Source organism: Octopus sinensis, linkage group LG3 (genome assembly GCF_006345805.1).
Source record: "Octopus sinensis linkage group LG3, ASM634580v1, whole genome shotgun sequence".
NCBI classification, from domain to species: domain Eukaryota; kingdom Metazoa; phylum Mollusca; class Cephalopoda; order Octopoda; family Octopodidae; genus Octopus; species Octopus sinensis.
Window position 1 is genome coordinate 155,669,950 of NC_042999.1, and position 16,788 is coordinate 155,686,737.

General features: G+C 37.2%; 1 protein-coding gene across 8 annotated transcripts in view; it reads right to left on the bottom strand.

Annotated features, from left to right (window-relative positions):
* Positions 1–16,788, bottom strand: part of LOC115209166 (putative leucine-rich repeat-containing protein DDB_G0290503) — a 260,054-nt gene that overhangs the window by 12,226 nt on the left and 231,040 nt on the right. For all 8 annotated transcript variants that reach the window (XM_036501511.1, XM_029777396.2, XM_036501513.1 and 5 more), the window contains 5 exons: positions 8,867–13,063; positions 4,875–4,964; positions 2,549–2,674; positions 1,339–1,414; positions 16–136 (listed from right to left, as the gene is read on the bottom strand). In XM_036501511.1, coding sequence (XP_036357404.1) covers positions 16–136; positions 1,339–1,414; positions 2,549–2,674; positions 4,875–4,964; positions 8,867–13,063 — 4,610 coding nt within the window. The remainder of the gene's footprint in view (positions 1–15; positions 137–1,338; positions 1,415–2,548; positions 2,675–4,874; positions 4,965–8,866; positions 13,064–16,788) is intronic.

A 16,788-nucleotide genomic window follows, 5' to 3' on the forward strand; every position in this document is an offset into this window, starting at 1 on the left:
ACAAACAAAACGTACTCGTGACGGCTGCGTATTTCATTGACGTAGTCTTCTGTATACATAGTCTTCAGAGCTTCACGGAATTGGTTCTTCTCTCTGTCAAGGTCGTCATCATAAGCTTTACGCATTGATTCAAGAGCTGAAATAAACAAGGAATTTATTAAATACTTTTGACAACTACCATCAGACTGTTATAATATCTCCACAAACCTGAGACTATAATTTTGCCAGCAGAACCATTAGCAAGCTCAATAAAATGCTGAGTAGTGTTTCAGCCATTGTCTTTATGTTCTGTGTTCAAATTCTGCCATGGTCGACTTTGGCTTTCATCTTTTCAGGGTTGATGAAATAAGTTTTCGCTGAGCATTGGGGAGGGGGGGAGGTCAATCTAATGGACTTGCCCCCTCCACTGAACATGCTGGCCTTGTGCCAAAATTTGAAATCATTATTTCACTACAAAATTTACCAACAAAAACAATTTCACGATGATGATGTCAACACCATCACCATCATCACTGTAGTATAATGTTCACTTTTTCATGCTTGCATGGGTCAGACGGAATTTTTGTTAAGGTAGTTTTAGTTGGCCGATGCCAGTGCTGCCTGACTGGCACCTGTGCCAGTGACACGTAAAAGGCACCATTTGAGCATGACTGATGCCAGTGCCACCTGACTGGCACCCATACTGGTGACATGTAAAAAGCACCTACTACACTCTCGGAGTGGCTGGTGTTAGGAAGGGCATCCAGCTGTAGAAACCATGCCAAATCAGATTGGAGGCTGGTGCAGCCTCCTGGCTTGTCAGTCCTCAGTCAAACTGTCCAATCCATACCAGCATGGAAAGCAGATGTTAAACAACAATGTAAATTTTTCATGGCTGAATGCCCTTCCTGTCACCAACCTTCACTTATTTCCAAATAAAGTAATATTTCTCCATGGCTGGATATTTTTTCACAGGATATAGGAAACAAACTACACTGCTTGTAGGATGGTGGCACTCATTTACAACCTGATGTGCTATCAAAACAAGCTCCACCCCCACCCCCATGGCTTCTTTCATTTTAAAACAGGAAATTCATTTCAAAGAGCAAAGGCAGTCTTTAAGGTGAGTTGGTATTGAAAAGGTTAAATATAATTAAATTATAACAGAAAATTTTGATTTATCCGAAAGCATGTGAAAACGTGACTTTGTTGTATCATGAAATTTTGGATGGTGTCAGGTGAATTTGAATAAAAAGTGTTAACATTAGACATTGGTCAGTGGCATGATTGTCTCCCACCAACAGCACTATCGCTACGTAAAGGCTTAAAATAAAAACATAACTACAGCAACGAACTGACCAGCTTTAATCTCTTTGTCTTCTTTCTCTCTGATCTGTTGTTCGTCTTCTGTAGGGTTTGCTACCTGCTGGTCTACCTAAATATCAAATGAACAAAAAAGGATTTAACATTACATAAGGAATAACAGAAACCTACTCAGGTACATACTCTGAATAAAAACCAAACAGTAAAGTTAATGCAATTTATGTAATTAATGTTGGTCACCAAGTTACTTAATTTTAATGAAAAACCTCACTGAGGAGAAATAATCATTAACTATCTCAGTGGTTCTCAAATTAAATTGTATTTCAAAATGTGAAAAGTACTAAGTGAAATTTTAAATATGAAATCTTGCTCTACCGCACACCAGAGCTCTGAATACAGCATGCTCATCATCATCATCATTATAATGATTGCAGGCAAACTAATGGAGAGAATCACAAAAAAAAAAAAAAAAAATTCAAGAGAATAACAATAATGGGTCTCTCTCTCAACTGCTGTATTCATTCACCCTAATCGCTACTTTCCTCATCTCTTCACCAGTTTGTCTGCATAAGGGTAAACTCTTCATCCGAAGAATAAATATCATCAATGATTTCCTCAACTGTGAAGAGTTTAGGCCTTACTTGTTTACCAGACAAAATGCTGGGTTCGTTACATGCTCACTTCATTGCAAGAAAAAAAAACAACAAAAAAATTTATTAGAAACAAAAGTAGGCAAAAGCTATGGGGAAACATCATTAACAAAGAGTCAAACACAGCTGACTGCAAAGCTGTAATGTGGGTCAGTTGTCTATTTTAAGTGTTTTATCTTCTTTTTCTGTGTGTGTTGTCCATTACCACTTTAACCCTTTAGTGTTCAGGTTATTCAATCAAACATAATGCCTATTGATTCCCATTGATTTGAATTAATCATGCATTATTTCATATCTTCAAGATTTTGATAGTGTAATTACTTAATGTAGAATAACATTGTAGGGTAGGTGTGAGAGCCTGGATATGGTCAGTTTGAGCATAAAACAGACTAGCTATTTTGGCCGGATATGGCCAGTTTAAATACTAAAGGGTTAATGGGAATCTAGCAGAGATTACATTGAGGCTCTTCTCACTACACCAGTAACATGGCATGATAGGATTAAATGAAACATAGCAGAGTTATTTTAATTGAATGAGGGTTTGATGAAGAGGCATGAAAAATAATGAGCAGTAGGAGGGGATGTGTTGTAATTACCTGGGTTGCTGGAGGAGTGGTGACATCTTCATTAGCATGTTCAAAATTACCAAGAATTGTGAAACTGACATCGGCTTCATTTATGACACCGTCTATCTTGTCTTCAGGAATCACTACTTCAGTATTCTACAAGAGACAATAACAATGTTGAGTAGATTCATAGAAATATTCATTAAATACAACAGAAAATAGTCTAATAAAGGGGCATATAAGCCCTTGACAGGGAAAAAGGCTTTCCTATCTGCATGGAGTCAAACCCACATCCCTTTGTTAATGCAACTAAGTGTGTTACCTTTACACCAGCAAATTAGCCTCCCCATTTCTATCAAATTTAAGAACTATAGTAGTTTGTTTTTATGTAAACAAACTTTTTAGATGCTTTTGGTGCAAATGGTTTTTTTGTATGGCACCGAGTTTACAATCCTGTAAATAATAATGATGGTATTTTTATATAAGCTTAAAATCTTACAGTGATCACCATCAATGACTAAGGAAAATAGTCTAATAAAGGGGCATATAAGCCCTCAACAGAAAAGTGAAGGCTTTCCTATCCACATGGGAGTTGATATATACACTACAAATAGTGTAAAACTTAACTGCAGAAATCAACCAACATTTATATCAGCTAGTATTATTATATAGAAGTCATATATATATATATGGAATTATAAGTTCAGCAAATATTTAGATTCGAATGAATATGGTACTTAATTTAGATGCACCAGAATTTTGTATGGTGTTATCCATAAAAATTTGCAAGGTGATTATAATCAAAATAAGCAACAAGAATGACTCCGGTGATTTGGTACAATTGTTTTGCACTACATGTAGTGCAAAACAATTGTACCAAATTACTGGAGTCATTCTTGTTGCTTATTTTTATGTATATATATAAAATATAGGCTAGGACTGTTAACAATGTCTGTCTTAACAGACTAACCTAGAGTTAAACAACAACAGGGTCCTATGATCAAAGCAATGGAGTATCAGTCCTTTTGTGTGCGTGCATGTGTGTTTCGTATTCGTTTTGGTTTCTTTGAAAATCTGAATGTTTTAGCTATTGTTGAATGCCTCTCCTTAAACTAATAGGAGGGGAAAATAACATGATTCGGCTAACTTCAAACAGAGAGAACTCTGTACATCACACACAAAATACACCAGTCATCTGTCAACTGTATCTTAATACCCTTCAGTGAATAGTGTTTGTGAGTTTTATAGAATGCAAATGATATGCATTAGTTTGGGTTTTCCATTTAACCCCTAAGCATTCAGGTTACTCTGTCAAATGTAATGCTTATTTATTCGCATTGTTTTTAATTTGTCATTGATCATCTCATAGCTTTGAGGTTTCAGTGATGTGATTGTTTATTTTTAGAATGACATTGTAGGGAAGGTGTGAGAGTCCAGATCTGGCTTCTCACATAAAACAATTAGAATATTTGAGCTGGATATGACTGGTTTAAAGGAAGTGGAAAGGTTGAATTGATTGAGCATCAGATTAAATGCTTTGTGACATTTCTGGTTCTCCACATTCTGAGCTCAAATCCTGCTGAGGTACTTGATCTCAGCAGAAAGTAAAAACAAGGCGGCGAATAAAGTAAAAACAAGGCAGTGAATAAAGGCGACAAGTTGGCAGAAACGTTAGCAAACCGGGCAAAATGCATAACGGTATTTCATCTCTTTACGTTCTGAGTTCAAATTCCGCCGAGGTTGACTTAGCCTTTTATCCTTCGGGGTAAATAAATTTAGTAACAGTTATGTACTGGGGTCAATGTAATTGACTTAATCCGTTTGTTCCATCTATGTTTAACCCCTTGTGGGCAATAAAGAAATAAAAACAAGGACCAATTAAATACTGGGGTTGGTTTAATTGGCTAATTATTCCCCAAAAATTTCAGACTGTATCTCCTGTATCAGAAACAATTATTTTGTCCCCCTCACAACTGGTGCTAAGCTGAAGTCCTGTCAAGACCTATTTTGCTCTTCAGCAGCTTCTTCCCCCACTAGACATAAGGGTCTCAAGTCCTAGACTCCAAGGGCTGGTTACCTGGTTTCCATGGCATGTAAGTGACCAAGATCACAACATTCCCCTTCACAAGGTTATGCAACATGAAACGAAGCATTTTGATCTGCTCCACCAGATCAGAGAAGTGAACCCTTTTTTAAAGATTGTGCGTGTAACACTAACCACTAAGCCATGTGCCTTCAACATTTCAGTATTTTGGGGGCCAGTAAAATAGATAATAATGATAAACCAAGGTTCAGTTTGAATGACAATACTAGCAGAGTATTTTTACCATAAAAACAAAAATAAAAAAATACTTACGGAAGAACTTTGGAGATTTTCTTGGAATTGTTCGATTTTCTGAAGTAATTTACTGTCGGATATTTTTGATTTGACTTCATCAACTAAAGCCTAAAAAATAAACAAAAATATTGAATATTGTTTTGAAGTTAATCTTCAGGGACATCTTCATTACATTAAACAGCCTAAGGACACATGACCATTACTTATATCAAGGGGACAACCTTCCACCTCACAACCATTAATTGCAGACAGCAGCAGCAACAACAACTAAAACCCCTCAAAGTTACTACAAACGGTGCAGGTGTGGCTGTGTGGTAAGAAGGTTACTATTCAACCACATGATTTTTGAGGTTCAGTCCCACTGTCTGGCACCTTGCACTACTTTTGGTATCTTTTGCCAAACAGCTATGTTACAGGGACGTAAACATACCAGCATCGGTTGTCAAGTGAGGTTGAGGGGACAAACACAGACATGCACATATACATAAATACATATATACGATGGGCTTCTTTTCAGTTTCCTCTATCAAATCCATTCACAAGGCTTTGGTCGGCCTGAGGCTATAGTAGAAGACACTTGCCCAAGGTGCCACGCAATGGGACTGAACCCAGACCATGTGGTTGGTAAGCAAGCTACTTACCACACAGCCACTCCTGTGCCTCTGTGTGTGTGTGTATATATATATGTGTGTATGTATATATAAGGTTAAGCATATTAAAAGGGGTCTGTGGGAAAACTTATCTAAGTACAAAGGGTCCTTGGTAGTGAAATGGTTGGGAACCACTGCACTATAGCCTCAGGCCAATCAAAGCCTTGTCAGTGGATCTTGTAGATGGAAACAAAGAAGAATATGCATGTGTGTTTGTCCCCCATCACTGCTTGACAACCAGTGTTGGTGTGTTTATGTCCTCATAACTTAGGTGACTGATAGAATAAGTACTAGGGTCGATTCATTCAACTAATTTTTTTCAGTGCCCCAGCTTGGCCACAGTCTAATGACAAACAAGTAAAAGACAAAAGATATCCAAAGCACCGATGTTTCCTTGCAACCCCACCCCACATATCACATTGCTAAGATGGTACCTCAAAGACTAGCTTTTCTGTTCAGTTGCTGACCCCCTACAAATCTCAAAATGGAAAAGAGAGTCCTACTTCCACAACCAGGCTGGGGCTAATGCAACTATAACACTTTACACTGTATCCAAAACAAATTAAGCCACCCCTGTCCAACACGCTATAAGCTCAGAGCGACAAATGGAACACCATCTACATTTATTGATACAACAGCAATTGCCAATTCTCTGAACTAGCCACCCCACCCATGTACACTCCCATCTCTCTTCCTAATGTCACCCCATCTGCAGTGTCTGGTATTGTCCTAACAGAAATTCTCTCCTTGTGCATAATTTTCCCTGAAGATCAGCCCCCATCACATTGGTCTGATGGGGGGGGGGAAGTTTGAGAAGTCCCAGGTTACTACTGCCCCAACAACCTAATCATGTCAATCTTGAAGAATCTAAGAATGTTGCTAGTGCTGCCCCTAATCACCTGAATCCAGTGATTCTTAAACAATGTTCCACATCTCACTGATGCACCACAATGGATGTCGAGAACTATCACTGATCTTTTTGAAAAAAAAAATCATTTTTTTCAGAAAACGTCTTTAAAAAATAAATATTTAAGTCTCTAGAAAATCCACATTAAAGGCCGTCTTTAAAACTGTGTCATTCATAATTTTCTTGTTATCAACGCAAATATAATTAATGAAACAAAGCCTGTTTCATACATTTTCCTAAATGTTTAACTTTCAAACAATTTGTTTCTTTATATTTCCTTAGGCAGCGAACCATTAACTTTTGATCTCCAGTCGGCCGTGATGTTGAAACAATTGAGAGCCGCAGCCCTAAGGAAACACATAAACACTGCTCAGAAGTAGAATTGAAGTCATCACCCATTTATGAATACTTCTTTACAAACAACCACAAACTAGGGTCATTTAATTAAGCTCATGTTTCAATATATACCCTATTTAACATACTTCACATCTTAATGAATCATATTTTATTCATCACTGAATTGAACTTGTTAACACTAAACAAAAATCTCATTTGGTTTTACAGTTTGAATATACAAATAAACTCCATGTTTTACAAGGTGCAGCAGAAAAACCTCCCGTAATTTACGAGACTATTGATGTGGCCTTTGTGAAGAGAGACAAAGGGTAATGGTGCCTTCATGTGGCTAATGTTTGACCATTCAGGTCTGGACTGGTGAACACTGTTTGCTGTTGAAATGTTTGTCATCTGTATATTTTGGGAAGTCGGGGGTGGGTGCCAGTTATTTAATTATACTAATTGATTAGTGATGTATCAATGCATTCATTTGTATATATTGTCATGGCACTGTCGGTTACAATGAGGGTCCCAGTTGATCCGATCAATGGAACAGCCTGCTCCTGAAACGTGCAAGTGGCTGAACACTGCACAGACACGTGTACCCTTAACGTAGTTCTAGGGGAGATTCAGCGTGACACAGAGTGTGACAAGGCTGGCCCCTTTGAAATACAGGTACAACAGAAACAGGGAGAGAGAAAGTTGTGGTGAAAGAGTACAGCAGGGTTCATCACCCCCTCCCCTGCCCTGCTGGAGCCTTGTGGAGATTTAGGTGTTTTCGCTCAATAAACACTCACAACACCTGGTCTGGGAATTGAAACCGCGATTCTACGACTGCAAGTCAGTTGCCCTAACCACTGGGCCATTGCGCCTCCATTGGATATACTACTGTATATATGAGATGGAAGTTTCACATAGGCAGTAAGATTTGCTTGTTACATGTACATAGAATACAGAGAACATTTATAAGGAAACACTATCTGTTAAAGACATCTTGGCATGTAAATAATGATGCCCCAGCATGGCTATGGCTTTACTGGGACACAAATGAAATAAACGAAAAATGTACAAGAACATGAATGTGACACCAAGACCTTCAATTCTAATATTGGTAATTTGTGTATTTACCTAATGAAACACTCATGAATACGACAACCAGAGGAGGTTATTCTTTGATTTCAACATGGGTCATTATGCACTACATGGTAAATTTCCCTACATGCTAGATAATACTTTGTCTATTTTTTGCTTTTTTAATTCACCATGTCAATACTAAAATATTGAATAAATATATTTTCCTGTATAATTTGTATTATCAATTGACTTTTAATTATATTCTGAGAAAAGAGTACTATTGTGAATACAAGTAACCAAAATAGGGTTCCTTTGGAAAATCCATAGAGTAATGTTACTCAAAAAAGTGCATAGCTCTGAGATTAGCGAATCTCTTCAGGTCAAGCTGCTACTTCTCTGTATTGAGGGGCCACAGTTCCAGAACTATGAACATGTGATTGGAATGTAGCAGAAAAGAACTGCAAGAGATTTTTCAAGCTGAGCCAATTAGCAAGAGACCAAGGAGGAGACCAACAACGAGATGGTTGCATCATGTCCAAAGTCTCAGTTGGTCATGCATGGGACTACAGCTGGAAAGTATGAGGACAGTTGCTTCTAATAGGACCAGATGGAGGAGGTACCTGAAGACTCCACTCTCATCTTCCCAGGAAAAGAGGGATGGATGATTGTATATTTTCTTATATTTTCAATATATTGTATATATTGTCGTGGTACTCTGTCAGTTACAATGTGGGTTCCAGTTGATCCGATCAATAGAACAGCCTGCTCCTGAAACGTGCAAGTGGCTGAGCACTCCACAGTCACATGTACATTGTATATTCTCTTATAGTGAATGAAGGTAGGTAATTAAGCAAAGTTCCTATTATGAATCTAGGGAACCCAGCTGAAAAGTGTAATGATGGTGGCTTATTATAGGACTCTATGGAGGGGTTGCATGAGGACTCTACCCATGACTCTCCCAAGAATAGTGGGTGAAGAAAACAGATGTATGGATATACTGGAAAAGGTTGGGCTTTCATAAACTAAATTCAGTTAATACTTACATTAAAATAATTTTTCTGTACAGCCATGTTTCGTGATAGTTGATTAACTTGATCCCGCAACTGAGCTTCAGTCTGATGTTCACTGGCCTGAATGGCACCAACAGCCGTTGTGATGTCCATTTTAACTTGTTCAAGCTCAGCTTCTCGTTCATCCACCATACAATCAAGTTCATCTTGTAAATGTGCAATCCTGTCTTCATACTCTGACACTAAAACATCTCTATCTTGATCTTTTTCTTTGATTATTTTACTCATTTTATTGCAGGTAGATGTAATTTCCTTTCTTATGCTATCTACATGGTTTTTATGCATATCGTTAACCGATTGGCATTCTTTTACAAAAACTACTTCCAAGTTTTCGATTTGCTTTCTGGCCCAATCACATTCATTACAACCTTCTTGCACTCCCTGAGTTTCAAATTTTAAAGAATCAATCTCTCGTTTCAAGGCACTAATGACATTCTTTTCATCTCTGTGGTAATGTTCAATGATTTCTTCAAAGCCTTTTAACATGCCCTGCACATCCACCGAAGGCTGCTTGCTGTCCCGCAGTTGCAGGTCTTTAGCAGAGGACATGTTTGAGCTAAGTTTCATTTGACTCAACTCTTCACTGTATTCTAGTTTTAATTTTTCCATCAAGTAACACATCTGGGCTTGAAACACTGACTCCCGAATTACTTGTTGAGAAAAATTGGTCAAGCAATTAGGAAAATAATTTTCAGTAGACGAAACATAATCAAGAAGTTTTTTAATTTCTTGCACTTTCTGTTCATTCCCTGTTGTATTTGATTGATTAAGTAACTCACGCAATGTCTGCTCCTTTAATTTGGCGTTGGTCTTTAGGACACCGCCTAATTTTTTCATTAAAGTTTCCCATCGACGTTCATCATCAGATATACTAAGTTCCACACTTCGCTCTTCATGACTTTCAGAACTGGAGCCAAATTTATTTTCATACAATTCTGAAATATAAGTAAGCTGCCCTCGTATTGTTGCATTTAGTACTAACACATCAGCAAGCTCCACCAAGTGAGCCTTAATATTATCAACATAATCTTTGTCAGAGGCATCTCCTTGATGGTTTCCCTGTAATAAGCTTTGCATTGTTTTCATGAATGATTCTTGTTCGTTTAAGAGAGATTGGTGAATGATTTGGCATTTCCTAGATGTTGGCAAACTGAGGTCGAGCATTTCTTCGTACTGTTTGATATGACCTTGCAAAAGTCTGTGGACTTGACTAACTTCCAGGATCATATTTTGTTGCCCTGAAGACTGCTTCAAGATCTCCTGTATTTGATGGAGTTTTTTATCTTTATATTTACATACAAGGTCTTGACATAGTTTCTTCTCATCTTTTAATTTGACAAAAGCACTTTTTGATTCTTCAACAAAGAAATCAAAAGGCTTCTTGCTCATTTCCTGCGTAATTTGGTCCTTCAGATTTATAAGAGCGAAAGTCATCTCACCTTGTAATAGAACTTGTGCAGTGAAATGACCTGAAAACTTCTCAAGCTGATCTCCAAGATACTGGAACTGATGTTCCATGTACTCACAAGACAGAGTCCGCGAAATTGCTTCTATAGCCAGGCATGGAATTTCAGAAAGATCCTTGGTTTTTTCTGCAGGTTCAACTACTGGGCCCTGAGATCTCATGCTAGACATAAGATGACCTTCAACAATAATTTTCTGTGCCAACATTTCGACATAATTACAAAGAACTTGAGCATCATTATCCAAAGAACAGTCATCCAAGTCTTTTATGACTTTCTCCTTTAACTGAAGAAATAATTGATTCACTTCATTTATTTCTTTCCAAAGTGGATCTGGGCAACGGTTACTGAGGTAATTGTTCTGAAGTAGGTGTGATAATTCACCAAGAACAACAATTTGTAAAGCCAGTTTTTCAGCATAAATAACTATTTTTTGACTTGTGTCTTCACTGTTCTTTTCAATGGCTTCCCATTTTTCTTTAAGTTGTTTCTCAATGGTAACTTTCTTCAAGTAGAGGGAACCCAAAATGTGCCATTCCTCTTTGGTTAAATTCTGCACATGTTGGATGTAACGAATCATGTAGCAGAGTTTGTCTTTGATTCTTGGAGTTAATTTATTTGTCTGTTGTTTTGTAGCAGCAGACTCGATTGCCCTCACTTCCTCATTTACATCAACTAACTTCTTCATAACTTGACTCATACAATTATGAAAGGCCAACTTAACCTCGTCAAGAGTTCGTTTTTCAGGAAGTTCCGGTATCTCTTGTTTATCCTTTGTTAATTGTTCACTGAGGTGCAGCGTGGTTTCCTCACAGAGCTGTAAGCGTTGAACGAGAGAACCTTTCTTTGAAGGCTGCCAATTTGGACTATTCTTGTCGTATTTTGAAGGCAAACTATGAAGTTTATTTGTGGAAGATATATGGTTGTTCATGTCTTGTATTGAAGACATATTGGGATCTGAAAACTCGTAATCTTCAGAATCAGAATTGAAACTGTCAGAGAGTTCTTGAGATGATTCACTCTGGTCTGAATCTTCAGAAGAATCGCTTTCTTCAAACTCATTCATCGATCGCAAAAGTTGTCTGCTTAGGACTCTAGAATGCAAATGTTGCGATTTCATCATATCTCCAACAAAAAGGATACGCTTTTCTAACTCCTCCAGTTTGCTTTCTATGTCCTTTGAAGACTCACTCACTTGATGTGAGTCCGTCTCCATGTGTTTCACAGTTGAACCGAGTTTACTCGTGAGATCTTCAATTTTCCCTGACAGTATCTTTAATTTCAAGCTATAGTCATCTTCTAGTTGTTTCACTCGCTCTCGAAGTGTCTGCTCTTCTACTTTTAAAAGGTTGAACTCGCTATATGCATCGTCAAGTTCTTTGAGCAAGTTCTTGTTTTCTTGCTTGGCCTGGTTCAGTTGTTGTTTAATGTCGTCGATATTACACGAGTCTTTTGCTGCAGAGCTAGAAGCGTCAGAGCCGGTCAAGGGAGGTAAATCTTCTATGACAGATTGTGCCGTACACAAACAACTTTCAAGTTCAGCTGCTGACGAAATAGCTGAGGCTAGTACGTGGCTGTAGTCTTTCTTTTGGGTGTCCATAATTTGCTGCAAGATAGAATTAACCATGCTTACAAGACTCTGACCACTTGTTAAACTTGTTGATATTTCGGACAATTTCTGTTTGTAAATGCTGTCCTTCTCTTTCAAGGCTTCCAACACAAGTTTGTCGACATTCATGCGATGGTTTTGGAGCTGGTTATTCAAATGTTGCATCATGCCTTCCAGATTTTGGTTGCGATCATGCAACTGGGACTTTTGCGAACATTCTTTCTCAAGCTTGACCAATAGCATTTTGCCCTCGCGCTGTTGGTCGTCCACTTGTTTTTTAAGAACAACTTTCTCCTTCTCATCTGTGTCCATCTTCTTTTGTAAATCCATCAATGTTTTCTCGATAGATTGTAACTGCTGCTTTAAATACATGTTATCCTTAAGGGCTGTATCCAAATGGGGTTTCAGAGCTGACCCTTTTGTTATTTCATTCTGCATCTCATCAGTTAGTTCTTCAATTTTATTGTGACTTTCTATTAGTTTTTCTTCCAGTTGGTTGATTATATCATTTTTCTCAGTAAGTATAGCAGATATATCACTGGATAACGACTGACTCATTGACATCTCTCTCATGTCCCTCTTTTCCTGTTGATATTCGTGTTTCATTTCTTTCAAATGATCTTCCAGTTTACGGCAATGAAGATCCTTCTCTTTCACAGTTTTACGCAAACACTCCAGCTCCCTGTTGCTGTTGTCAAGCTTCTCCTTAGCTTGCCGATATTCATTCTCAACAGCTTTTAATTTAATCACTTCTCTTTCGCTATCTCTGAGTTTTTGCATATTCAACTTCACCTCCGTCTCCAGTCGTTTACATTCTTTCTCTTTGACTTGCAACGCTTCCCGACCCTTTTCAAGCTTCTGAGAAGTTTCTCGAAGTTGAGCCTCAACATTTTTCATTCTTTTCGTCCATTCTGAAGAAATCTTAGTGCAATGTTCTTTCTCTTGTTTTAGTTCTTTTAGAGCCTCTGACAGCGCCTTTTCTGTGCCAGTAAGTTTCGATACTGACATATCTAATTTCGACTTGAGAGATTCAATTTCAGCCTTGTGCTGTTGTATGTCATCTCTTGCTTCTTTCAGTTGCCGCCTCAAGGTCTGAACCTGAAGAAAAGACGTTCCCTTATCAGTAAATATTAATGTCAACATTGAAATAGAGTTCTTAAAATAACATTTCAAATATTTTAATACATAATCATGCATTTTAACAAATTTTAGCAATTTTTAACAATCTAAATATCTTGAATAATTCTAATAAACTCTAATTTTAAGCATTTTGTTACCATACTTTTGTTGATATATTCTTCGTTTATTTCAATTAATCTTGAAAATAAAGGATTTAGTAAAATAACTGTCATCATTAAAATGGTCTGAGAACAATTTAACACGAAAGGTTTTGAAATTACTTTAAAACAGGAAGTTTATATCATAGAACTAGGATAATCTTGGAGTAGGTTGGCATCATAAGAGTTAAGAACATTTTTAAAAAATTAATAAAACCAATCAAGATGTAATTAGTATTTAAATTAATGAAATTATTATAAATGAGATGAGACAAAACTGCGTTAGGCTGCTAAGCAGATAGTTAATGAAGTGAGTAAATATCCAAAATGTTAGAAGCAGTAAATAAGAAAGGGTAGTTGAGATTTAGGCAATGAATTTAGCAAGGTTAGTAAAGTTTTAGACAAAATTACTTCAAAGAATCCTGAAGCAAACAGCTAAACATTTGAAAATGATCTATCAGTTAGGCTATATGTTGAAAGACTATACGGTTGAAAGACCTGATGCTGTAGTTTTTGATTGTGAGAAAAACACTTCATACACATGTAAAAATCTCATAACTTTCAAATGGTTCCTGGATGAATATCTCCGAATTCCAAATGAACTACCTATATCTGGATATATTTCTGCAAAAAATAACCCTTTAATTGAATGAATTATGGTGCCCAAAAAACGACTGAAATATGAAAGATCATTAAATGTCTTTTCCAGGTGGGGTTATTGAGTACTAACAGCACTACCTGGGCCAATTCCAGGTAAAACTTATCTAAGTATATCAAAGTGAAAGAAATATTGTCACAACAGTGACTCATGGGAATGTTAAATACATTTTGTCTTTCTTGAGGCTTATCAACAACATGTGACTGTTTTTATAGCCTGGCAAACATTCAGCAATACCAGCGGAGGTGTTTCCTATATGCTGGTTTCAAATTTTGGCACAAGGCCAGCAATTTCGAGGAAAAGTTGATTACAGTGACTCCAGTACTCAACTGGTACTTATTTTATCGACCCTGGAAAATTGAAAAGTAAAGTTAACCACGGTGAAATTTGAACGTGAATGAATGAAATGCTACTAAGCATTTTTCCAGGCCTGCTAACAATTCTGCCAGCTCACCATGCCTCAAAATATTCATTCCAAACTTTGTTACTAACGAATTCAAGGGAGGAGATGAGTTGATTACATTGACCCTGGAGCTCAAGTGGTACTGACTTTATCAACCCTGAGTGGATGAAAGGCCAAGTTGACCATGGCAGAATTTGAACTCAGAATGTAAAGACAGACGAATTGCTGCAAAACATTTTTCCTGGGGTACTAACAATTCTGCCAGCTTGCTGCTTACTGGATGTGCTTCCTATATATTGAGGCATGGATTTTGCTCAAGCATGAAATCTCCAAAGAAAACTGAAATACATCTTACATTTCCACAAGTTGCAACAATGTTCACCTCATTCTGATATAAGGTAGGTTTTTTATCTAACAACGTCTATGAAGAGATTTCCTCTCAGATAATAACCATAGCATCATACCTTTTAACAGTGAACATACATTTAGCATGATATGCAGATGCCTATTTTAATTTAATGCAGTTTTGTACACCTTTCATGTTTTGAATTGCATTAGGAAACAAAATATACAATCATTTAACTATGTGACATTTTAGAAAATGATCATAATTAGTAAAAATTGTTTTGTTTTTTTTCTATAACCACTGTTACATCAAAATAGTGTATGAGCTTGTGAAAATGTGTGAGCATGCAGAGTGTATACATAGATGAAAAAGGCAAATGTGATTTTGAGTGAAATAATAATAATAATAATAATGATAATAATAATGATAATAATGATAATAATAATAATAATAATGATAATAATAATAATAATGATAATAATAATAATGATAATAATAAAATAATATCGATGTGGATATTACCTCGGAAAGCATGATGAAGGTTTCAGAGGAAGGTTCCAAGAGCTGAATGTTATAAACCCAGAAAAAATGTCAAGTGTTGTGCAATATATGAGGTGACAACATCAGTGATAGGCAACAGAATAAGTCAGTCTTGTGCCAGTCTGTGTGTGTGCATATGTGTATATATGTGTGTGTGTGTGCATCACTTGTAAGCACAACCTTACACAAATAACACGTAGGGTACCTACTGTCACTTGTCACCTTTTGGTGGGTACCCCATTACTTCCTGCACCCACCTGCTTTGCTTAAGTGTCTTCACCTGGGAATCAGGGACACAGCAGGTAGGGAGGAAATGAGAAGACTACTACTGCAGTCACAGTGTGTGTGGGTGGGGTAATAAATAGTTAGAGGGGAGGGGAGGAGAATGTTGTTGTTCAGCTACAGAAGGCCAACTCCACACTTGGTTGCTGGTTATTTTTTTTCATTGATAAAATAAATTCACCACTACCACCAGCAGCCAGCTTGTTGGTGGTGATGGTGGTGGTGGAGTGAGAGAGAGAGAGAGAGAGAGAGAGAGAGAGAGAATGGGTGGGTGGACAAGGAGAAAGCAGGAAGGAAAACAACCCTCAACCTGTTATTAATAAGACAAGCGAATGTCACCAACTGACCAATCAACTCTCCCCTAAGCCCTAACCCACCTCTTGATGTTCATAAAACAGACAGTCTGGCAGCAGGTAATGGATGTGGACCAACAAAACTAGTCCATCCACAGGAGAGAGAGAGAGAGAGAGAGAGAGAGAGAGAGAGAGAGAGAGAGAGAGAGAGAGGTGGTTGAAAGAGCAAGGGGATGAAATGCTGGTGGTGACAGTGGTGGTGGTGAAAAATTGTAAAGAAGTATAATGTAGATCAGAAGTCAGTGTGGGAAAAGACAAAGTTGACAGTAGTGGTAGAGGTAAGAGGGAGAGAATTGACACTTGAGATAAGTGGGAGTCAGAAGTGCCCTGGTGGGGGTTTGTGGACGGGGAGAAGGTAGAGCAGGATGAAGTGCCTGTGTGCAGGTGAGTGTGTGTGTGTGTCATTCTGTGTACATCACAGTTTGTGTGTGATGGAGAATGTGTGTGTGTACATCTTTGTTATAAGACCAGCATTAAGTGTATGTATGTGTAATTAATTTAACACCCCTATTCCATTCTGATATATATATATTATATATATATATATATATATATATATATATTATATATATATATATGTATGTATGTATATGTGTGTGTGTGTGTGTGTGTGTATATATATGTGTGTGTGTGTGTGTGTATATATATATATATATATATATATATATATATATAGATGTGTGTATGTGTGTGTGTTTTCTGATTTATATATTATAGTGAGAAGTGGTGTAAGAGGTGAGAAGTGGGTGTAGGAAGTATTATGACAGTTGGTCAGATACACGGAAGACAATCTGTTTATAACCAACAGAAGCAACAAATAAACTGTAATTAGTGGTGATAATAATAATAATAAATAATAATTTCTTTTATTAGCCCACAGAGACATAAATGAAGGGAATATCACAAGGACAGGCAACAATTTGTGTAGGGATTCACATAAATGATGGGGAGAGAGAGATTGAAA